General features: G+C 41.3%; 1 protein-coding gene across 3 annotated transcripts in view; it reads left to right on the forward strand.

Moving 5' to 3' along the window:
• The window catches only part of EOGT (EGF domain specific O-linked N-acetylglucosamine transferase), a 30,757-nt gene extending 22,561 nt beyond the window's left edge, over nucleotides 1–8,196 (forward strand). For all 3 annotated transcript variants that reach the window (XM_068559454.1, XM_068559452.1, XM_068559453.1), the window contains 4 exons: nucleotides 1,939–2,000; nucleotides 4,297–4,416; nucleotides 6,905–7,007; nucleotides 7,590–8,196. In XM_068559454.1, the coding sequence (XP_068415555.1) occupies nucleotides 1,939–2,000; nucleotides 4,297–4,416; nucleotides 6,905–7,007; nucleotides 7,590–7,736 (432 nt within the window). In that variant the 3' untranslated portion in view covers nucleotides 7,737–8,196. The remainder of the gene's footprint in view (nucleotides 1–1,938; nucleotides 2,001–4,296; nucleotides 4,417–6,904; nucleotides 7,008–7,589) is intronic.
• The last annotated feature ends 16,172 nt before the right edge of the window (nucleotides 8,197–24,368 follow it).

Raw genomic sequence — 24,368 nt, forward strand, 5'->3', positions numbered from 1 at the left:
TTTTTGTCTCTGGGCAAAGTAGCAGCAAAACGATGGGAGAGTATCTTTGGGGACATGGCTGATAGACTGTGGCAGGACTGTGGCAGCCAGTAGCAGATTAAGTTGGAAAAGTCTCCATCCTTTTCATGGGTGTCTTAGAAATTGTTCACCTCTTAGCCTCCCTGACTCATTTCAACAACATCAATTCATAAATTATACTTAATCTCAAGGAGATCACCATGGAAGCCGCCCTGCAACAGCATGACTGGACGATGTCCTTGCAATAGTAAGGTTTACTCGAATGCGGATGGCCTCTAGAAGCTGGAAAAGGCAAGGATTCTCCCCTAGAGACTCCAGAAGGGGTGCAGCCCTGCCTACACCTTGATTTCATCCCAGTGAGGCTTCTGTCTCTTTGTGTAGGACTTTTATCCTACAGAACCATAAGAGGATAAATTGTATTGTTTCAAGATGATAAGTTTGTAGTAATTTGTCACAGCAGCAAATAGAAAATGAAGACACAGAGAGATGAAACTGACTTATTTATTTGTAAATCACTCTGGCTTCAAGAGTAGGAGTGGGGAGATTGATTAAGAGCTGTTGCCCCGATAAGAGTTTAGATGAAGTGGGTGACAGTAGGGATGACAAAGTAAGTGGTTTCAGGATATATCTTGGAGATAAAGCCTATGATACTTATTGTGGGAATGTACAGTTGTAGCCTCAGGTACGGCCAGGAGAGGTAGTGAGAATCAAGCGTGAACTCCTGGGCTTTTAGCTTAAGCAGTTCAGTGGACTTGAGATGGGAGGGAAATTGGGGGCAGGTTTTGATGGGTAAAATGTTTCACACGGATTAATTTGGATGCCTAGCAGGCTGATCCAAATTATGTAATTAGCATCTCTTCTTGAGATGCATATGGATTATGGAGGACATGAACGTATGGTGTAACGAGGCATTGATTGTGAGCCGTGTGGATGGAAGAAATGAACAGTGTAAGTATGTGTGTTTTAAACACCTGGAAATAAAAATATCAAGTAATGCAATGTTGGGGTAGGCAGGTGAGAAGCCTCATTAGCAGGCAGATCAATAGTATGTATTGATAGAGGTAACAGGTATTGGCTGCAATTATGTACCAAGTATATTGCAATGTGTTCCCCATACCTGTACTGCAACTTTCCCAGCAAACCGAAAATATAGGTATTTTATTATTATTCTCTATTCTGGGCAAGGACACTGAGGCTTATAGGTTAAAAAACATGCCCGAGGTCACCCAGCTAATGAGCAGAGAAGAAAGCACCTTTCTCTTTTCCTTGACTTGTGAATAGATAGCAAAACCCAGATGCTCTCATTAAATGATGGTTCACGCAATCCTGCCCTACTTCAAGTTTAGAATCGTGAGGGACATAGTGAACCATGACGATGCATTTGATGATTGATTAATCGTGCTTAGTTGTTTTCTCTTCGCTAAAAGTATAGTTGTTTTCCTGCGTAGAGATGTTGAAAATGTTTTTCTGCCCGGAAATTAGTATTTTCGGTGGATGAGGTTCCAAAGCACTAGGGGTTTGTCTGAAATGAGATAATGGGTAGGAAGAAAATTCTGGAACCAAGTAGGTACCCAACGAATATATGTTGAAAGTTGAGGGACTAACTATTGGAATAACAGTAGCTAACACTTCATGTGCGTCTATGTCAAGCCCTTTGCTCTTACGAATTGTCACCCCGCAGCCTCATAGCAACTCAGAGCAGTGCAATTTTAGGGAGGTAGCGTATCCTCCCTAAAATGCAGGCGTGGAGCCTGCACTTGAAGTCAGTTAAGGGTTAAACACAATAGACATGAAGGATATTTAACGCTTGAAAAATATTTTATATGAAAAATAAAAATTTGGAGACTCCAAGGTAAGTAAAACAGAAGAGAAGGAAGGAAAAGAAATTCTAAAGAATTCTAATTTCTCTTATTTTCCCAGCTTGTAAATGCACTGAAAACGGTCTCTACATTTGAGGTCCAGATTGTCGATTATAAGTATAAGTAAGTAATAACCAACTCTTGGGCAGACACTGTCGTCTTTGGCTTTGATGAGTTAATGGGGGAGAGGAAGGACTTTGCGAATGGGAGTTGTTGACGCATGTAGACCTGGAAGGGAGAAGCGGACACCATCGGTGAAAGAAATGGGCAGGTGAGGACCCCGGGCGTAGGGGGCGGAAGCTCTTCAGCTGTGAGGGGCCTCATGTTGCCGCACCATCCCTTTTTTAAAGAGAAGTGATGAATCCTGATTTTCATTTGAAATTTCTGAATTTCTAAAAGATGGCAACTAATTCCGAATTTTAAAAAAATGTTGTAGGCTTCATTTGCCTGCTAGCTGCTAGCTTCTGACCTACAATTATGGGAATAATTAAGGGAGTAATTTGAGGTTCATCAAATAATGTGAGGTTTCTAAAAATCTTTTCAAATATTTACATTTCTTTTCAAATTCTGATATGAGTAAGCAGCTTGGAAAGACAGAATCTGCCTATCATTTACTGTCTAGGTAACCCGTGTTGACATGAAAACAATAATACTGTAAAGATAATACATGTTCCTGGTAGAAAAGGTCAAGCAGTATAGAAAAGTTCCAAAGGAAAGTGAAAACTTTTCTCTCCTTCCTTTGCCCACCCACAATCATAATCTTGTTTTCCAAACAGTTTTTTTCTATGTAAAAAAAAAAAAGTATACATATACCAGCATAGGGTGCCTGACACAGCTAGGTTTAAGCTTATTGATAAGTGTGGGAGTTTCACACCTCATTCATTATACATTTGTTCATTTATACAACACATCTTTATCAGGTACCTACCATGGGCCGGTCACCAGGCTTCGCAGTAGGAATGCAGTTATGGAGGAAGCATGGCTCTTGTCTTGAGGACCTCAGACACTGAATATGAATAAACAGCAGTTGCAAGAACAGCTGTCATTTATTGAGACTTACTCTCATGCTTCCCTAGCTCTGTCTCATCTCCCTCTTCTTGTGAGGTTGGTGAAGCTGTTCCTATTGTACAGGTGACACTTCGCCACGGTGACTCCCCTCATTGCCACCTGAGGAAAAATGTGGAGGTAGAAGAAGGCCCGGGGTCAGGATGAAAGAACTGGGCGGTGGGGGGCACCTCTGAGGCTCTGTCGCTGACTGGCTTTGAAGAATACGTAGGGGTTTCCCAGGTGAAGAAAGAGTGACAGTAAATTCAGACCTTGCCAATCTGAGGGACACAGTCGTAACCTAACGGCGTCGAGGTTTGTGAGTCCTGATCTTCGGGCCTTTCCCAGAAATAATAACTCCACGGATATATTCCCCCAGATGAATGCCCCTCCTTGCCTCGGTATCGGTTGGCATTCCTGGGCACATGTACCTCGTGTGAGACACACTTGGTGCCTTTGTCTCCCTTCCCTTGTGCGGGGTGTGGGGTTTCTGTTCTGCTGGGAGAGGAAGCTCTTTAAAGAGGTGAAGCTGATTAAGAGGAAATTTGCTTTCCCTTCTTAGATGCCAGCGGATCTATTTATTTTTCTTCACTTTGAGTGGGTGGGCCTGGGAGATCGGATTCCATTATGTTTATTCAGAGTGTTAGCCTCTGGCCAGCATTTCTTCCCAGCCTCACTGACTTTCAGTTCAGAGTTAGCACATCTTTTAGTGTCTTGAATTCAAAGACTACTTTTACAGTCCCAAGGTGCATAAAATTGTGGATTTATCCCTCCTAAATCCACAAAGACAGGAAAATGCCCTCATGGCATCCAAGGCAATCTTAGGAGTACCCAGATGGCAATTGAATGACTCAAATCACACAAGGAAGAATTTATTTTATTTTTTAAAAATTCCTATATGATTTTAAGGAAATAGTTTTAAATTTGGTGTGAATATATCATAGCATCACTTTAATGCTTGCTAATTTCATTTTTCATAAAGAGGGAGCAAGCCTCAGGCTCAGAGCTTTGCCTTGCAATGTTATCTACCTAGATTGGAATAATGCTTTTTAGTTTCATTATATCTATTTTTACAGTTTTGTTCATGTCATGAGTTACTGGTTTTCCATTTAAGGCAGATATAAAAGTTTTCTTCTAAAATAAGAAAATGTAAGTTTAAAAAAAAGTGAGCTTAACTTAGAGAAAATGTTATTAAGTAATTAAGTTGTTAATTTCTGGAGTAGATTTGAAATTGGCAAAAAGATATCATGGCAGGATGTGCTTTAAATTGGGAAAGATACTTGTGTAAATGCTGTTACCATGAATCATGAGCTTACTCAACTTAATACTTCCCCTCTCCTCCCCTTTTTTCTTTTGTTGTTCTTTATGTTCACAGGGAACTTGGGTTTTTAGATCAGCTAAGGATCACGCATAACACGGACATATTTATTGGAATGCATGGAGCTGGTCTTACCCATTTACTTTTCCTTCCAGACTGGGCTGCTGTGTTTGAACTGTAAGTGTTTGGGGACAGTTTTACATTGAGGCAGCTGATAATGCTTTTTCTGCCAGCTGAGGCTTTCATTCAGAGCATCAAAAGGCTTAATATTTAATCATTACAAAGAAGTCACATCATGTAGGCATCTAGAAAGAAAAAAGGACCTAAAACTAAAAATGTGAAGTCTGCAGCCTGCCATTGCCCTTAGCAAGCAAATATCTCTTTCCTTCCCCATCTCAGCAGGATTCGGGAGATGTGAATCTACGGTTTCCTTCCTCTGAGTGCATTTCTGTGTTCCTGTCAAACTGAAAACATCTCCCTGCAATCAGTGTAATTATTGTGTTAAAAGAGAGCCTGTGTGTTGCCCACCCATGTTCATAGCCACATTTTTCCATTAGCCAAGAGGTGGAGGTAACTCAGTTGTCCATTGACTGTTGAATGGATAAACAAAATGTGATACACACACATCCAATAGAGTATTATTCAGCCTTAAAAAATAAAGAAATCCTATCCCATGCTATATGACAGGGATGAACCTTGAGGACATTATGTTAAGTGAAATAAGTTACTCTCAAAAGCACAAATACCGTATGATTTCACTTATATGAGGTACGTAGAGTAGTCAGATTCGTAGAGACAGAAAGTAGAAGAGAGGCTGCCAGGAACTGGGGGGAGAGGTGAACGGGGACTTAGTGTTTAATGGGGACAGAGTTTCACTTTTGCAAAATGAAAGCATTCTGGAGATTGATCACATAACAATAAGGTATACTTACCTCTGAACTGTACACTTACAAATGGTTAAGATGGTAAATTTTATGTCATGTGTTTTCTACCACAATTAAAAAAAAGAGAGATAGAGAGTTTGAGTACCTGTATGCCTGGTGAAGAACACAGCTCCAAAACAAAAGCCCACCACTTTGCCAAGTGCTCGCTGATCCCATACACAGGGAGACTGAGGCCTCAAGGGGAAAGTAATTTTCCCAGAGTGTTCCTTTAACTCGGTGCTTGGTTATGGAGGCATGGACTTCTCTCCTTTAATAATTCTACTCTGGATACCAATAGTGGTTACTGTTACCTGATTTCCCCTCCTTGCATCTAAATATTTTGATTTTATGGTCGCATTTTAAAAATGACTTGACTTGGCATTTACATGAGAGACTAATTAGAAAAAAGTTGTCACGAACTTCCAACACCCTGAAAAACATTTAAAAAAATATATATGTTAGAGAAATAGCCAGATAATTGTAGATTCTATTTCAATTCTTCCATTTCTTCCAGAGAGAAAGGGAGGGAAGAAAGGAAGGAAGGAGGGAAGGAAAGAAATGTCATTGAGAAATCTCAGGCCTTGGAGGTCAACAGACCTGGGATCAATTTCTGCTTTGGAGGATATGTTACCTACCCCAAGGCCATGTTAATATGTACAAAGATGGGGGTATTAGGAGTTAATATCAAGTTCACAGTCCTATTGATAAAGGTCCCCTCCATTCTTTAATCCTATTCTGCTTTTGGAAAGTTAAGATAATTTAGTTACGGGAATATTTTACAAATAATCTCTCTCACTCTTTTGTGTGTGTGTGTTTCTTTTTTTTCTTTTTAATATTTATTTATTTATTTTTGGCTGTGTTGGGTCTTCATTTCTGCGCGAGGGCTTTCTCTAGTTGCGGCAAGTGGGGGCCACTCTTCATCGCGGTGCGCGGGCCTCTCACTATCACGGCCTCTCTTGTTGCGGAGCACAGGCTCCAGACGCGCAGGCTCAGCAATTGTGGCTCACGGGCCCAGCTGCTCCGTGGCATGTGGGATCTTCCCAGACCAGGGCTCGAACCCGTGTCCCCTGCATTGGCAGGCAGATTCTCAACCACTGCGCCACCAGGGAAGCCCCTGTGTGTTTCTATAAACAGTTTTATTGGGACATAATTTACACACCATACAATTCACTCATTTAAATCGTATAATTCAATGGTTTTAATGTATTGACAGAGTTGTGCAACCACCACCATAATTTTATAAAATTTTCATTACGCCCCCAAAGAAACTCAGTACTCTTCAGCAGTTACTCTCACTCCATCCTCCTCCCAGCCCCTGGAAACCACTAATCTACTTTCTGTCTCTGTAGATTTGTCTATTAAGGACATTTCATATAAGTGGAATCATACAATATGTGGGCTTTTCTGACTGGCTTCTTTCACTTAGCATCATGTTTTCAAGGTTCATCCATGTTGTAGCATGGATCAGTACTCATTCCTTTTTATTGTCAATAATTATTCCTTGTATGGATATACCACATTTTATTTATCCATTCATCAGTTGGTAGACATTCAGGTCGTTTGCACCTTTCGGCTGTTGTGAACGCTGCTGCTATGAACACGAATCTCTCTCACTCTTGTTTACCGTTTATAAAACCTTTTGTAAGAATATATTTGGGAGGTGACTTTTTTCCCTAGAGAATGGTGAATTGGCCAGTAATCCCAGGCAAAAGCCCCATGTGTGGACGCCCTTGTGTCCTTAGATACAACTGTGGAGATGAACGCTGTTACTTGGACCTGGCCAGGCTGAGAGGCGTCTACTACATCACTTGGCGAAGGCAGAGCAAAGTCTTTCCTCAAGATAAGGTAAAGTTCAAGGACAAAACTCATCCTGTTTTCTTTTTAATTGGTTTAAAGTGTCTAGTTAATGTGACAAACTATCTTTGAACTTCAGTCCAATGATAAAACGGTTCTTCTCTGGAATCGTGAGTTGTTGTGCTTTATATTTGCAAACTGGGGGAAAGGAGAAATTAATTACTCTCTCTCTTTATATGGAAAAGAGAACTTCATGAAATTTGGGCCTAGAGAGATCTATTAAATTATTTTGAGAGGGGATCAGGAAACTACAGACCAGTGGGCTAAATCTGGCCCTCCACTTGTTTTTATAAATAAAGTTTTATCGGGGTACGGTCCTGCTCCTCTGTTTACGTGTTGTCTGTGGCTACTTGAGCACTTCATTGGCAGGGTTGAATAATTGTGGTGGAGACTTTGTGGTGCATGGAGCTGAAAATACATGTTATCTGGCCCGTTACTGAAAAAATTTGCCAACCTCTGATGTAGAGCATAAACTAAAATAGTTCCTTTGGCCAAAGTAAAATAATTTTCTTCTTGTTCAGAAAACCACATCCTCAACACCTTACAAATTTGTCTTTTGCTTTGTTTTTGCAGGGCCACCACCCAACTCTGGGGGAACATCCGAAGTTTACCAACTACTCTTTTGATGTAGAAGAATTTATGTACCTTGTCCTTCAGGCTGCAGACCACGTATTGCAACACCCAAAGTGGCCATTCAAGAAAAAACATGATGAGCTATAAATGTGTTGAGTCTTTTTGCCAAAAGGGAGTGTTTAAATGGTCCTCCACCCAGACTCCCCTCACAGTTAAATAGGTAAAACAGCCTGTTATCTCCTAGCCCCAAAGTACCTTTTTTTAATACCAAAACATGCCTTCAGGGTATTACTTACGTGTTTTATAGTCTTTAACTGTTTCATGTGATTGTTGTGTCATTGCTATTTATCAAGATACTCTTTTTGCACTGAAAACTTTACTTTTTATAGTTCAGAAATTGGGCCTGGGCTCACTGGTGTAATTGAGCCTTTTTCTTAGGGATACCAAAGTTTGCAACTTTCTTAGCTTTAGAATTTGTAAATGTTTTTATAGAATACCATGAGCTGGTCATTCTAGAGGCTTCCAAGTTGTTAATGATATATTTGAGCAAATTCACAACTCATTTATTTGCCATGATTTGTTCACAGCACTGTTTGTAGTAGGAAAGGAAAACATGCAAACACACACACACAGAGTTTTGGTTCTCAGTACCAAGCTATAGGCCTGTGTTATAGATTAAACAGTATTATAAACAGATCTGTTTAACTGTATCAGAGTCTAAACTAACACCTGCTGAATTCTCTGTTGTATCTTTTTAGTCAATGCCAGGTTATATTCATCAAGAACCTGAATTAACCATGCTGTTGCATTAAGTTCATATTCACATTTCATATGCAAATCATGTTTTCCTCACATGTAACAACCACATATGATAAAAACAAATGAGGATGTCCTTTAGGACTCTTTTGTGTACCTTCTAGCTGGTTTCCACTGGTTCCTTCTTAGCCGTGGAGAGCATTTATAAATCAAATAGTGGTTTTGTTGCGCACCTGCTTGTAAGTGCATATACCTGTGTGTATGCTTCTACCTCTTTTAGCATGGAAGTATTCCAATCTTTGATTTTGCAGACTTTAAATTAGCCACAAGAGGAGATTTTTTTCCCTATGAAAAAAGTAAAGACACACACACGAAAAAGGTAAAGACATGCATGAATTATCCAATTCAAAATGAATAAGAAGCCGTAAGAAAGTGCCATTGATTAAACAGCATATCTGAAATGCAGTCCCACTCTTTGAATGGGCTTCATTTCCTATTGTCTATGAACTTTCAATTTAGTGGTCAGAAACCATGGATTTATTTTACTGTAAAATGTGAAGTTTACATTTTATTAACACTTGAGCAGTCTAATTTAGAGACTAGCAACTTCTATTTTTTTAAGTAGGGGATTAACAGAGTACAGCAGAGCTAAGCATTTTTTCTTTTTTAATATTTTAGAGTTGTAAAAAAAAAAAAAAAAAAGAATATGCAGCAGAGAAGTGACCTGAGAAACCTAAGATATTTATTATCTGGACCTTTACAGACCATGTTTGCTGACTCCTGCTTTAAAGGATTATGAACAGTTTTCTAGAGTTTAGGAATATTTATTAAAATATCTGTCAAGGAATTAGTGAATCACTGTAGCAATAGCTTTGATTTGAGATCTTAACATTGTTTTAAAAGACTTACAACATATGAATTTTGAAATGAGTGGTGTTGCTGCTGTCCTTTGTCCAGTATACTGAGTAACCACTGAGATCGCTCACGTAAAAGGAGTTGTCAAGACCACGTTGCACTTCTAGTCAGAGAGGTGTAAACATCTGAAAAAATGGCCTCAAAAAAGGTTTCAACGTTTATCTTCTTACCTCATTTTAAAAACTATGTGGCAATGTGATTCTGTAGATGATCAAGAATTTCAGACATTGAGAACAATTTCATAATAAAATGTTACATTTGCATATTTCACATTTAAAGAGACAATATGTTTTATAGAAACAAAATACATCAGATATTTTATGGAACTCAGTTTTATCAGACTTTTTTGATGGGAGCAAAAGAAGGTCTTCAAATTGTTATAAAATTTAAAATGTAAAGACTGCTCTTTTTATTAAGTCTTTGAAGAGGTGCATGTCATTGTTTGTACATGTAGGGTATGGCCTTGGAATAAATCGTTTTACAATTTATTTGAATACCGGACTATTTTCAGGGTTTTCTGTGTCTGAATGTCAGATGCTTACTTTTTTTTTTTGGCACTTACTTTTTTTTTTGGCAGTCTGGCAGCTCTAGATTATACAAATTGAGTAGCTCACTGATGAAGAGTTCAGTTTAAGGAAAAATTGTACCTTACAATCATTTAGCAGTTTATTATATGTTGCTTTCACAAATGTTATATTGCATAATCTTTTAAAAATGACATAAGAATTGTTCCCATTTTTACTTATTTATTTATTTGTTTATTTATTTAGTTATTTGGCTGCTCCAGGTCTTAGTTGCAGCACGCGGGATCTTCACTGCTGGATCTAGTTCCCCGAACAGGGATTGAACCTGCGCCCCCTGCATTGGGAGCATGGAGTCTTAACCACTGGACCACCAGGGAAGTCCCAGAATTGTTCCCATTTCTAACGTGAAAAGAGTCAGATGCTGTTTAAAGGACTTCTCTAAAGATCACAGGTCTTCTGACTCCATGTCCCTAGTTCTCCATTTATTCACTCAATTATTTACTATTGATGGAGCAACTACTGGGTACCATCTCTACTCTAGGTTCTGGGGATACAGCAGTGAGCAGAACAGAAAAAAGTCCTTGCCTTCATGGACCTTGCGTTCCGGTGGGGGAGACAGATATTAACATACATAAGGAAAATATACTGTGTGCTGGATGTTGATACATGGTATGGACAAAACTAAAACGGGACCGAGGGATGTGGCACTCTGGGGTGGGGTGGCGTTGGGCACACTTAGGTAGACGGTAAGGAAATCCTTGCTGAGGTCACCTTTGAGTCAGGATTTAAAGCAGCTAAAGGAGGAGGAAAGCAGACAGCAGGGCAAAGAGCATCCCAGGAAGACCGGATGGTGCGTGCCAAGGTCTTGAGGCAGGAGGATGCCTGGTGTGTTTGAGGAACAGCAAGGAAGCCAGTGTAGCTGGAGTGATCGAGGGGCAGAGGAGTAGGAGATGAGGTCAAAGAGGCAATGGGCCTGGGGTGCAGATGGCAAGGCTCTTGTCCTTTGATGCTTATGAGTTGGGAGTCATTGAAGGGATCTCAAACAGGAGGAATGAGCCGACTTACTTTGAAGAGGATAACTCTAGCTGTTATGCTGGGAATAGACTGTGGAGGGATGTCTTAGGTCGTGTTCCCTGGGAAATAGACTCTGGGATGGAGATTCATACACAGGTGGTTCATTGGGGAAGAGGCTCATGATTAACTCCTGTGAGGAAGGGGACCAGTCTTGGGTGGAGGGAGGAATGGAGCTGCAATGCAGTAGCAGGTGAGGCCTCAGCGGGGCGCTGTAGAGCTCATTATAGAGGCAAGAGATCCTCATAGCAAGGAATGCCTGAATACTGGCCTTTCCCTAGAGGGGAGTAGCCTTAGGCAGGGCAGGTCTCTTCAGCTGAGGGCAGTTCAGCCGTAATCCATTAGTAGCCAACACTCCCCAGCAATCGGGAGACTGTGATGGGGGGACTTCCGAGACCCACTGCAACATCCACAACGGGGCCAGGGTGATGCCCTTCAGCTTGTTCCACTCGCCCTTCTACTGCTTGCCAGCAGGCTTCTAAGGCTTTATTCGATTCAGATTTTATTTGTTTTAAAGACTCCTTATAGACGATCCCGTGTACTTCATATGGTAGAAGGCGAGGGTGGGCTTTGTGGGCCATATGAGTTCTCTGTCCCATATTACTATTCGTTGGTCCCCACCCCCAATCTTTTAAAAAATGTAAAAAGCATTCTTTGGGATGTTTAACAGAGAGGTTAAGGAACTTGCCCAAAGCCACACAGCTAATAAGTAATAGATGGATTGGATATAGGGCTTTCTTTGTGAAGGAATTTAAACAGGGAGGTAATGTAGGAAGTAAAGGAAGGAAGGGAGGAAGAAAGGAAGGGAGGGAAGGAGGGAAGGGAGGAAAGGAGGGAGGGAGAGAAGGAAAAAGAAGAGAGAAATTGGGTGGAAAATAAAATAGAGAACGTAGTCCTGGAGTTAGGCTTTTTCTTGCAGTTACAATATAGTTTTCTTTGAAACATAGTCAATGGAGAGAGAATTAGAAAAATACTCGCTTTTTTGAAACTAGGAGCATATAAGCAAATCAACTCAGGTATGGTTGCCTTGGAGAAACCAGTCATTCAAAATACCGTATTCCCAACCAAGGGCTATTGCCAGACACTTTAATACCGTCCTCCTCTGTTAGCTTATTGGGGCATGGCAAAAGATGTCATAAGCCCTCGTGTCATGGAAGAAATGGCTTAGAGCCAGGCACAGGTTAGGTGGGCCCTCACTGTGAACGGTAATGCACATTTTGACCACAAGGTGGCAGTCAAGCCCTTCCAAATGGCCTCTGCGTCTAGAAGCCTGGGTGTAAGAATCTCGTTGTAAATTCCAGACACCTGAGCGGCAGGAGTAGGGCCTTGCTTCTGTGTGGGATGGATTTTTTTCATCCCTGATTTGAGGGCAAGTGGGAAAATTATCCTGGACAGTTTTCAGGTTTAAGTGTGGAATTTCTTAGCTGCAGCCAATTCCTGAATCCTCTGTAATATCTCCTGATCATCTTGTGCAAAGAGCATTTGGTCCTGGGAAGATGATTTCTAGTGAGAGAAGCTGTTTAGTGGAATGCATTCTCACTGTTGCAAAGGAATTTTCTTGGGAGGAGAGCTCTACTGTAAGATCTCGAGATAGCCTGTTAGTTCCTCAATCCTTAGGAGCTAAATTGTTTCTTATATTGGCTTTATAGTTTAATGCATATGCAAGTGCTGTTATCATTTAGTCTGAGAAGAAACAGACTATAAGTGGAGGAGTTCATTTAAGTCCAGATGCCAAAAAACGGTGGCACGTTAATTAAGGAGGGCTTTTCAGCACAAAGGGGTGTTAATATCGAGTCTTTACATGGATCTGATCTAATGCAGTGCTCCAAGTATTTGCTATCATTTATTTTTCACAACCATGAGTTGCAGAATTTTGGGATGTTTTTGCTGAAAAGGAACTTGGAGATCCTTCCTGGCATTGTTCATTCCACAGTGGTTTGTTGACTGCCCACCATTAACAGGCACTTTCAGACCAAGAGAGAAGATTCCTGGGAGAGGCATGTTATGTAGACCCAAGAATTCAGTTACAGAAATCAGAAGGCCCTGATTCCTCAGCCTTGTAGCACAGAAGCTGTGCGACCATGTGTTTGTTGCGTAGCCTCGGGAAACTTCAGTTTTCTCCTAAATTGGTGGCAATATCTATTAGGTAGGGTAGATTTAAGGATAAAATTAAAAAATTAAGTCCCACTTGTTTAGGGCCTGGCACATAACATCTGTTCAGTAAATGCTATTATTATCCTGTGACACATAGGACTATTATCATTTAAAGCTGTAGTACCTGGGGAGCATTTAAATTCTGATCTCCAGACCTCTCCCCAAACCAAGTTAATCAGAATCTCAGGGCTACCATCGGCTGACTCTGTTTGGTCAAATGTCCCCAGATGTTCTGATGCACAGGGGTTGGGAGTTGCTGCTCTAGGAGGGTGTGACAGCTGATGACACTAGACAGCTCATGAGGTCCAAGCCAGCACTCGGCAAAGTGTCTTCCACTGGGTATCCTTAAGATGTTACATAAAAAACGGTTTACTAGGGAAATGCTGCCTCAGGCCGAGTACAGGTGTTTCTTGCAGGGTTTCTCCCTACCTTTGATACACTAATGTACACCATGAATTTCTAAATAGGAAGAGATAATATGCACCGTTTCTAAATTCATCTGACCACTGGATCTCTTTCTCAGGGAGCATGAGGGTTAGTGTTGCAAAAATCCCCCTCCAGGCAGGCTGCTGTAAACAGCGGCCACGGCTGTATCTGCCTTCTGGGGAATGGGTACCAGGCAGTGCTTTTAGTGTGAAGTCACTCTGGCCGGCTGCATCTTGTTTGTGAGTTAAATCAACGGTGCTACCAGATCAGAGTTGATTGGACCAGGGATCGATAAGTGAGCTGCATTCTATCCATTCGGGCAGTTGTAAGATACAGGGTAAAGAAATGACCCACGCAGATCCCTTCAGCAGGGACATTTGGATGTGAGATATGAGGAGGGTGCCAAGGTTTCTGGTACCAAGACACCAGATCTGAGCTACGGGCGCTTCTTTTGTATCAAGTACAATTATGAGCTACTCTCCAGGTGTCCACGAGGCCACTTGTACTTTCAGGTCATGCATTGGATGACCTCTTCCTTCCAGCCTGAAAGAACCCAACTAACGTAGCCATGCCAGACTCCAGGTGTGATTATCCCCACACTACACCATGGCAATGGAAGGACGTGGACTCAGGCCTTCATATTCCAAGTTTAATGCCATCCAGCTACCCTAACACATGCCTGCCTCTCAAGTCAAGGGCATCAGCAGGACAAGTGGAGGTAAAAAGTAATGGTAGTTAAAAAAAAAAAAAATCTGGAAAGTAAATCGCAAGGACACAAATCTGTAGAAGTACCTATGGTCTTAGGGGGAAATAGGAGCTGGGCACAGGGTTAAATAAAGGTGCCAGAGAAATCAGGCCAGTTTGCTGCGAGGCGATTGGATGAGGAATCAGCAAGCAGGTGATGAAGTTAAAGGTCAAGGTTCCAAGTCCCAGAAGAAAACCCACCCTTAAGGTGGAATAGACAGTAAATAAAGCCGAGGACAAGAGTGAAATGAGGGAAGTACCAGACACACTGAACAGGCCAAAGGAAAGGCAGGGAGAGGCCAGCATGAATGTTGGGAAGCTTGAGGAAAAGGAGGCAGAAGAAGACAATGCAAATGCTGAGGAAACCGGCAGCAACTGCTTCCTGCATCAACATCTTACTGCAGCAAGGGCTCCAGCCCCTAGGGCTGGCAGAAAATGGAGAGCAAAGCAAGAAAGCACTGATTGACAGTGAGAGCAGTTCTACACTGATAGAAAAATGTAAATCCTCCAGAGAAATATCTTTATCTACATATCATTTTTCAAAAATGCAGGGGATATTCAGCAACGTTCAGCTAGAGAATTTACACAAGGTGTTCTTCGAAGTGTTGATGGTTCACTTGGTGGAAATGGGACTGGGAGTGTTTCCTCCTCCGGTTCACAAGGATGTCAATGCATCCTCTTGCCTGTGAGATTGAAAGAAAGATGTGATGGTGGAGCGTCTGTACTGCCATCACCACACCGAGACACGGAGCCCAGATGGGATTTCGGTTCTGCCCGGCAGGTATCTCTATGCAAATAAACCGCCTTTCAGAAATCGCTTGGTGATGCTATCCTATTGACGTTGTACTGGATTATATGTTCTCGGATAGTCTTGCTTTTGCAATTCAAATAGCAGTCTGTTGAAAAGAGTTTTATGGTGACTGCTACTTGGTGCAGGCAATAAATCTGGGGGACGAGGAATAAAAGTAATGTGCAGAAAAAGGCACCCATTCTTTTACGACTTTGCTTTGAGACTAGTGAGAAGCGCCAACAGCTGGGAAGGATCTTGTAGTCTGCCTTTGTCTTTTTGCTTCTTCTTCCTTAGTTCTTCTTTTTCTTCTTCTTCCTCTTCCTCCCCGTCTTCTTCTCCACCCTTCTCCTCCCAATATTAGCATTTAAAAGTCAGCTTTCTTGGTGGAAGTAAATACCGCTGGTCAGGAACGCTGCAGAAAGGTCTGGACTAACAACATCGTGGTCTGGGTGGTCACCCACGGCAGTAAGACCTTGCGGCAGATTTTGCACTTGCTCTGTTGGGCTGTCCCTTGGGAGGAGGACCCATAGTACACGTGGATAATGTCCACTTGCCCCACTCAGGCTTCCTGAGACCCTCCGAGGGTCTTCTGTAGGGTAATGATGTTGGGCAAGTGCAGACACCTGAAGTCTTAGGGGAAATGAGAGAGGCTTTGCAGAGCCGTGATGAGGAGGGGCTGGGTGGTGGACGTTACAGGTTCTGGCCTGCCCCTTACCGCCCGAGTGACCTCAGGCAAGCCACTGACACTCACGGAGCCTCAGTTTTCTCATCTGTAAATGCAGGCTGTTAAGGGCACCAACCTGAAGGTTGTCGTGAGGCTTTATTTGGTCCTCCTACCCGCAAGGCACTTTGCCGAGCAAACAATTGTGAGGAATAGAGGAGCCTGATGTTAATCAGATAATCACGCAGGTGAGGGTATATAAGGATAAACTGAGGGGCTGCTGGGAAGGGAAGGTGCTTGTTATAACCAAGGGAGATGCCATGCGCTGGGGCTGGAGCTGGGGCGTAGAGGGGCTGGGGGAGGTCCCTCCCAAGCAAGTATAAGATAACACACCTAGTGTCTGGCACACAGAGAGGCCTCCTAAGCAGGGAGAGGAGCTGGGAGGTGGAAGAAGGAAGAGGAGGAGGTGGCTGACGAGGAGGAAGAAGATGCAGACCCACCGGAAGCTAGAGTCCTAGGCCTGTGAGCCCCAGAGAAACCTCCGTGTGTGACAACTTTAGCCTGAAATGCCCTGAGGACAGTGGCCATGGAGGTCTGCTCGATTCAGCGATGGGCTGACAGTCCAAGAGGTGGAAAACTTCACAGAGACCACATGGGCCCCAGACAAAAGTTGCAGAGGCTCTAGGGCTGTAGGACTTGAACTTTGCTTCCCACTGAGTGCGTTTGTCAGTATCACCTGAGAGCTTCACCAGCCATAAGGGCCTGAGCACCCACCTGCCTTCTCCTCGCCTCAGCGTTCTCGGCTGCTACCCGCATCTAAACTTTGCTTCTGCTCCTTCAGTCTGTGATGAAACGGCAAATGGTACGTGATCTGTGCAAATATATGCACATGTGTAAACTCACGGGTCAGTTATGTCAGGTAGTGGCAAGGTGGCTCTGACGGGAAGGAGGTTCTTCTGGGCTTCACGCTTAAGTCTTTTTACAAAATGTGCGTTCTTAACCCTGGGGGGAGGGGGGATTCATTTATTTGCTAAAGTGTTTAAGGATGGGCTGAAACTTCAAGAAATCCTGGTATAGCCCAGAGTTTTCAATTATATGTAGGAAAATGACTACCAGGAAGGGGGGGAAACCAAAGCTGTGTTTATTTTACTTTTTTAAAAAAATAAAGTGAATTGCTATTTGGTGGAGGGAGAGGGGAACTCTTGAGGCAGGTATTATTAATGATGCTTATTGCTTGGGGGCACGTAGTTGAGGAGGGCTCTGCCTGGAAATTACAGTTTGTCTCAAGCTCCAAGCCTGACACCACCCCTTTTATTAAAAAAATTGAGGTACAGTTGCTGTACAATATTATATGTTTCAGATATACAACATAGTGATTCACAGTTTTAAAGGTTATGTTTCATTTACAGTTATTACAAAATGTTGGCTATATTCCCCATGTGGTACAATATATCCTTGCAGCTTGTTTATTTTATACATAGTAGTTTGTACCTCTTAACCCCCTACCCCTATCTTGCCCCCCCCCCACTTCCCTCTCCCCATTGATAACTGCTCGTTTGTTCTCTAATATCTATGAGTCTCTTTCTTTTTTGTTATATTCATTAGTTTGTTCTATTCTTTAGATTCCACATGTAAGTGATATCATACAGTATTTATCTTTCTGTCTGACTTATTTCAGTAATCACAATACCCTCTGAGTCCATCCATGTTGCTGCAAATGGAAAAATTTCTTTCTTTTTTATGACCGAGTGGTATTCTGCTGTAAACCACATGTGCTTTATCCATTCATCTGTTATTGGACACTCAGGTTAATTCCATGTCTTGGCTCTTGTAAATAATACTGCTATGAACATCGGGGTCCATATATGTTTTTGAATTACTATTTTCATTTTCTTCGGAAATATATCCAAGAGTGGAATTGCTTGGTCGTACGGTAGTTCGGGTTTTAGTTTTATGGAAAAATCTCCATACTGTTTTCCACTGTGGCTGCACCAGTTTATAGTCCCACCAATAGTGGATGAAGGTTCCCTTTTCTGCACCTCCTCGCCAACACTTGTTATTTGTGGACATTTTGATGACGGCCATTCGGACACGCGTGAGGTGATATCTCATTGTGGGTTTTTTTTAATTTAATTTTTTTTAATACAGCAGGTTCTTATTAGTTATCTATTTTATACGTATTAGTGTATATATGTCAGTCCCAATCTCCCAGTTCATCCCACCATGCCCCCACCCCGCTTTTCTCGCTTGGTGTCCACACGTTTGTCCTCTACATCTGTGTCTCTATTTCTGCCTTGCAAACCGGTTCCTCTGTACCATTTTTCTAGATTCCACATGTATGCGTCAATATACGATATTTGTTTTTCTCTTTCTGACTTACTTCACTCTGTAGGACAGTCTCTAGGTCCATCCGCGTCTCTACAAATGACCCAGTTTCGTTCCTTTTGACGGCTGAGTAATATTCCGTTGTATATATGTACCACATCTTCTTTATCCATTCGTCTGTCAGTGGGCATTTAGGTTGCTTCCATGACCTGGCTATTGTAAATAGTGCTGCAATGAACACTGTGGGTGCATGTGTCTTTTTGAATTACGGTTTTCTCTGAGTATATGCCTTCATGGTGGTTTTGATTTGCGTTTCCCTGACGATTAGTGATGTGGAGCATCTTTTCATGTGCTTGTTGGCCATCTGTATGTCGTCTTGGGAAAAATGACTCTTCAGGTCTCCTGCCCATCTTTTAATCAGGTTTTTTTTTTTTTTTTTTTTTTTTGATGTCGAGTTGTTGATACATTTGGATATTCACCCATTATCAGTCATATCATTTGCAAATATGATAGAGAAACTAGAGATTTGTCTCAATGAATATCCAAGCCTGCCTTTCAAACACAGAAAAAAAAAATTCTTTACATGAATGGGAAGTGCCTAATGCTTTACTGCCTGTGTGGATGGAGACCTTTGTCAGTATTCAGCATTTTGTCCATCTGCCCCTTAACATCACCAAGGGCTCCTGACATGTCTGCTCAGTGGGTCTTCAGGCTTTCAGAAGGTGTTCCCTTGGCTAGAAAGGTTTAGATTTGGCCTACTCTAGAGATACAGGGATGGATGATGATACCTCAGGAGCAGAGTGTATCTTGGGAACATGTACAGGACCTGTGCTGAAGATAATGGGCGAATGGTTTTGGTCTGGGTGCCTTCTTTTGGCTTGCTCGACTCTGAGTCAGAGGAATTGAGTTTCTGAGTTGAATGCAGTAGCAGCAAATAGATTGCAAGTCAGAAAAAAAAAAAGGAGAAAAAAAAAAACCTCTCCAAGCAAGAAAGCAGAATACTACTTGGAAGGTGCTATTTTGCTGCAATCCTGTAGAAATGTGGACTTGTGTATATTTTTAATTGAGAAGTGTAGAACATGTACCACCATCATGGCTGACATTTGTCGTGTCCCTGGTCCTCTCCCCACTCTTCCCTCCATCCCTAAACCCCCATCCCCTCCTTCGGCAAGTCCCTGTACCTGACCTCACCTTCCCAGTTTGATCCACCACGGAAACAGTGGCAGTGTTATTCATCAACCTGAAAAATGCTACACCGAGTCCAAGGGTTGTGTGCCGTGGTCATGTCAGTGGGAACAATTCATTATTCCATCAAGCACTTGACATGTCAGTCAATGAAAAAATAAGTGCTTTAGACCTGACAGCTCAAAATAGTCTTTTCAGCAACTGGCATGCCAAGATCTTGATAGTATAATGAATTATTCTTTAAACCTATCATTTCAGGCCATCCATTTGGCCATATAGACTTTTCTTTTTTGGGAGGGCAGGACTAAATTATAGAAGTTATCTAAAATAGCAAGCAAAATAACTGCAACCTGGGAAGCAAAGACTGGAGCTTTGAGAAGTAGAATTAGAAAAATGTTCCATGGGGAAGATAGTGAGGTAAACACAATTACAACTCACAAAAGTGTAAGAAAAGTTCCCTGATGTTCTATGAATCTTGGGCATGAAAAATAGTTCCTTCTCATTGACCACTGGAATTTCATCCTCATTTTCCATAATAAGGCACTGGGAACCTATGAGATCGTTTATTATTCTGTTTGCATCGTGGTGCAAGCTTGCTGAGCAATATAGTTCCTGATTATTTAGGACGTGTGGGTATTGATGGCAGTCTTGGATTGAATTTTGAGTTCACTTGGAAGGTCAGTTTTTCCCAGTTAATCTGTATATGTAGATTCCTTTTCCCACACTTGATGTATGGTTTTTCTTATACTCCTGTGGCTAATTAATTCCACTCATTTGCAAGTCTGAGCTCTTCAAAGATCTGCACCCATCTCCTCTCTGAGTATTTTGAAACCAGGGCTGAGAAATGGCACAGCCTGCTGGCTTTATGGGGAATGTTTAAGACCTTGGCATGTATTTTGGGTGACTTCTGAACATGGCACAAAACACGTCGAGGTTTCAGCTGGTCAAATTGCTCTCATCCTAAAATGTCAGCTTTTTTCCTAGGAGCAGCAGCTGCCACAGACATTTTTTCCCCCTCAGATATCTCCGCTGAATTGCTTGATGTCAATGGTTATTTTTCTGTCCTGTTAAATAATGCCCTGTTGCTCCAGCGATGGTCATTTTAATACTGTCACAAAATAACAGCAATGTCAATTTGTTTTCAGGATTGGGTCTTAATTGCTCACCATTGTTTGAAAATAGAGAACAGCCTCATTAATTCACTGCAGAATATTAAGCATTTCATTAAAATATTGCCTGGAAAGGAGAGTTACTTCAAATCCCCTTTACGTGTCCTTCATGGCCAGCAAAATGATCTATTCTGCATTCTTAACTCTCAACCTGGAGAAAAATTGGGGCATCCATGACCTTTTAATTTGTGCTTCAAAGAAAACATTTCTTAATGTTATGTAATAAATCAATCATCACTTGCTTAATAATCTTAATGCATATCTTTGAAGTCAGCAACCGACCAGAGAGGCTGGGATTTTTAAAAATTGACAACTCTCTGGTCATTTGATGAAAACCGTGTTTTATTGATCAGCTGTGGAACAGTACTTGATAATCAGCTGCAAGTAAAGGCATGTGATCATGGGGAACCATGAAAAATGAAGACTATTTTATTTGTGTATATATATTGATACACACGCATTTTTATATATAGTCTCTGAAGTACATGGGAAATAAGACTTTTTAATATTTTAGTATTTGAAATTTGTCAGATAATACTAACTCCCCTTAAGTCTATCTTACCTTTGTACATGAACATCCTAACATACACAGTATTTGTATATTTCATGGTTTCTGTAATCTTGAAGTGACAGTTTTTACGACCACATTTTTTACGTATTCTAGAGAGCCGTTGTTTAAAATGCAAATTTACCCATGTTCCTTCAATCCTCTTTTGTCTATTTGCCTTGATTTCTTTTGTTATCTGAAGAATTTTTCAGTTCAGACATTTTTCAACTTAGAAATCATATCCTCGTTACTTATTATTAATGCTCTGTTTATCATGCCAAAAAAACCCCAAAAAGCCAACCCTGGATTTTTGTTTCATTTTGTAGATGAGCTTCAGATAACGCAGTTGCAGATCCGCTGCTACTTTAATGACTAACTGCTGAATTATAGGTTTCCTGATTTGAAGTGCATTTAGAAAGAGCAACAAAATGCAATTAATCTGATAGTAATAGGAACAGAAGTTAATATTGGCCAGAAGCTAGACTGCTCATTGTAAACATCTAGCCTGAATAATTGACAGTCACAAAGGCTCACTTCTGGTTCCTGAAACAGTCCTCTCATTACTGCCTGCACGACTCAGCTTGACCCCATTCCTCTTCAGAGAATTCTACCCAGATGTTACCAAGGTCCTATCTTGGTCACTAACACAACAGTGACCGTGCCTCTCTCTGAGCTTTCCTGGTTCTCTCTTCTGTCTGTCCTGGAGAGCCCCTGAAGGGTGGTGTAAAGGGAATACCTGGGTTCATAACCTCAGCTCAAGGCTCCCAGCTCTATGACCTTGGACAAGGCATCGGCCCCCCGGGGCTACCCTTTAGGAATGCCTACCTTCAGGGGTTGCTGTAAGGATCAGCAAATCATGCCTGGCTTATTATGGGAGCTCCAAAGAGCTCTGACACACACCCCCCCCCCCCCCCCAAAAAAAAAGGGAGGGAAGATGTGCTACAATATTTCACGGTTTTTTTTTTTTTTTGATGGGGGGAGCACGTCCCATTCCCAGCTCCCAGCCTTGAGTTGGGCTGTTGTTACCAGTTGCAAGGTAAATCTTCGCTTTTCTCTCTGCTCCCTTCCACATTACCTTTTCCATCATTTCTATTCAATAATTAATACTGAAATGTTTTCTTTATTGAAGCAGTGCTCCCAAAAGGTTTTTTACATCTTCTCTGGGTTATTTCATTTTCCTTTTATCTGAACTCTTGAAAGACCTTGTCTGTTATTTTTGTTTCTCTTTTGTTTCTTATGTAGCTGCTAATGTTGATTGTAGAAATATATGAAAATACAGATAGGGGAAATATCACTTAAAGGAAATCATAGTATTTATCAATCCAGACCTAGGCTGTACGCACACCGCCAACACTCCCTCAAACACATACACACAAATTGTACACACACAGGTATATAGATATAACTTTATTCATGCTAAATTACAAATACATACATATTCATGCTATGTGTATTTCTGGATAACCTATTGTTTACTAACAGGATTTAAAGGACACCTCCCCATTACCATAAAAATATTTACATCAACATTTTTAATGTCTGCAGGTAATTTCATGTAGCCAATCTTCATATTGTTGAGCAGTGAAACTCTTTCTAGCTGCTTAATATTATTACGGAAAAAAATTGCCATGCCTTGAATATCCTTACACATAAATTTTTATGCATCTGTCCAACTCTTAGGATAAATTCCTAGACACAGCACTGCTGAATGTCAGGACATACTCATTTTTAGAGATATGATAACATACTGATAACTTTCCATCCAGAAATGTGGCACTTTTCATCCAACCCTTCAGCAGATATCTGAATGTGCAACTACCCCACATATTCCCAACGCTGGATAAGTTGGCAGAAGGGTTTTTAAGTAGAGTTGAGGAATAGCTTTTACACAAAAACACTGAGAGACGAGAACATATTGGATCAATCTGTGTTTCATATATTGAAACAATTCTGAGCGCTCTGGTTAGGAAGACAGGTTACAAGCCTGATGTTGTGAGAAGCACCATGGCTGAATAGAAAGTGTCTCCAGTTTTGGAGAGCTGGACCACGCACCAGGAACTATTGTTTTGATTGAATAGACCCGATAAAGGAGCAGTGGTGAATATTATTTAGACAGCCTAGGTGGCTGTCACTTCTCAAAGTAGGTTAAGTAAAAAAAAAAGGCTACACAGGTTAATTAAAAGGTAACACCATGCAGTTGGACACAGCATTGGGTAATTGTTTGTTCCACTTGGACAAGTATGCAATGCATATTACAGGGGACTAGGAAAAAAATAAACTTGTGTGACAAAGATGAGACACTTGTACCTAAAGCTGGAGTGCTCTTCCGATATCCCCATATTAAGGTATTTATAAGCCTGGATGCATAATGGAACATTTTGAAATTACCTACAAACACTGAATGGCTATCCTGGTAGGCTTGGATTGTTTTTAATTGTATGGAAAAGATGACATTTACAAAACCCTTTTTATTTGATAAGTTTCAAATATACACAGAAGTAGAGTAGAACAATGAATGCCCACGTACCCGTGACCCACTTACAATGATCATCAGCCACTCTTGTTTCATTTAAATCCTACCTACTTCAGCACCGAATTATATTGAAGCCAATCTTTGACATCATATCATTTTACTTGTGAATATTTCAGTGTATAAAAAGGTGATCTGGGGTGATGGGTCTTAATTATTAATTTTCTGATTTAGCATTATCAGAATATCTTTGTAAAATACTCAACCTCAGCACAATGACTTCTCTGAGCCGCAGATTCCTGTTCTGTAAAAGGGATACTAATAAGACTTGGACACGGTAGTGGTATTGGGGAGGATTACAGAAGGTAGTTCAAGATAACATAACATCAAAAACTGAAAAACTGTTAACTCATCACGATCGCCATTGTCATCACTGGAATTCCGGTTTTATAAGCAAATGACACGGGAGCTTTGGAAAGCTGAGCGATGAGATAATAGGGGCTTAAGAGGCTGCTGGGAAAGGAGATGATGGAAAATGTGACAAGTATGTCAGAAAAAAAGAAAAGCAGGAGATCAATGAAGAGGGCTCATCAGCAGGAACAGCCAGTAGCCCAGGCATGCGGGACAGTGAGGGCGTGGGTCTTCTGATCACTGTGGCCACATGTCTGTGTTCCATTTTTTGGCACCAGGATAGAAACTGGGAGAAGTGAAACAGCAGTGGAAGGTGACAAGGAGGAGACAGAGAGCTTGAGTTTTTAAAATGTTAAATTCTGTTCAAGGTCAAGTCAGACCATAGTAATAAATACTGTTACAATGTAGAAGTTGAGCTATATATGGAAATAATTTTTAAGTCTTGCCTGATGGGTCCCTAATTTCCAGAAATGATTGATACTGCAAATTTATATGTGAACAGCATATGTAAGTCATCCCATGGAATTTAGTTTTGGGGGATTTCATTGATTTTCTAGCTATGCCAGTCTTATTAAGTGAAAATGGTTGGATGATTTTCCACGTGATTTTGAAATTTTGGATCAAAGGTGGC

Source organism: Eschrichtius robustus, chromosome 12 (assembly GCF_028021215.1).
Source record: "Eschrichtius robustus isolate mEscRob2 chromosome 12, mEscRob2.pri, whole genome shotgun sequence".
In the NCBI taxonomy this organism is placed as follows: Eukaryota; Metazoa; Chordata; class Mammalia; order Artiodactyla; family Eschrichtiidae; genus Eschrichtius; species Eschrichtius robustus.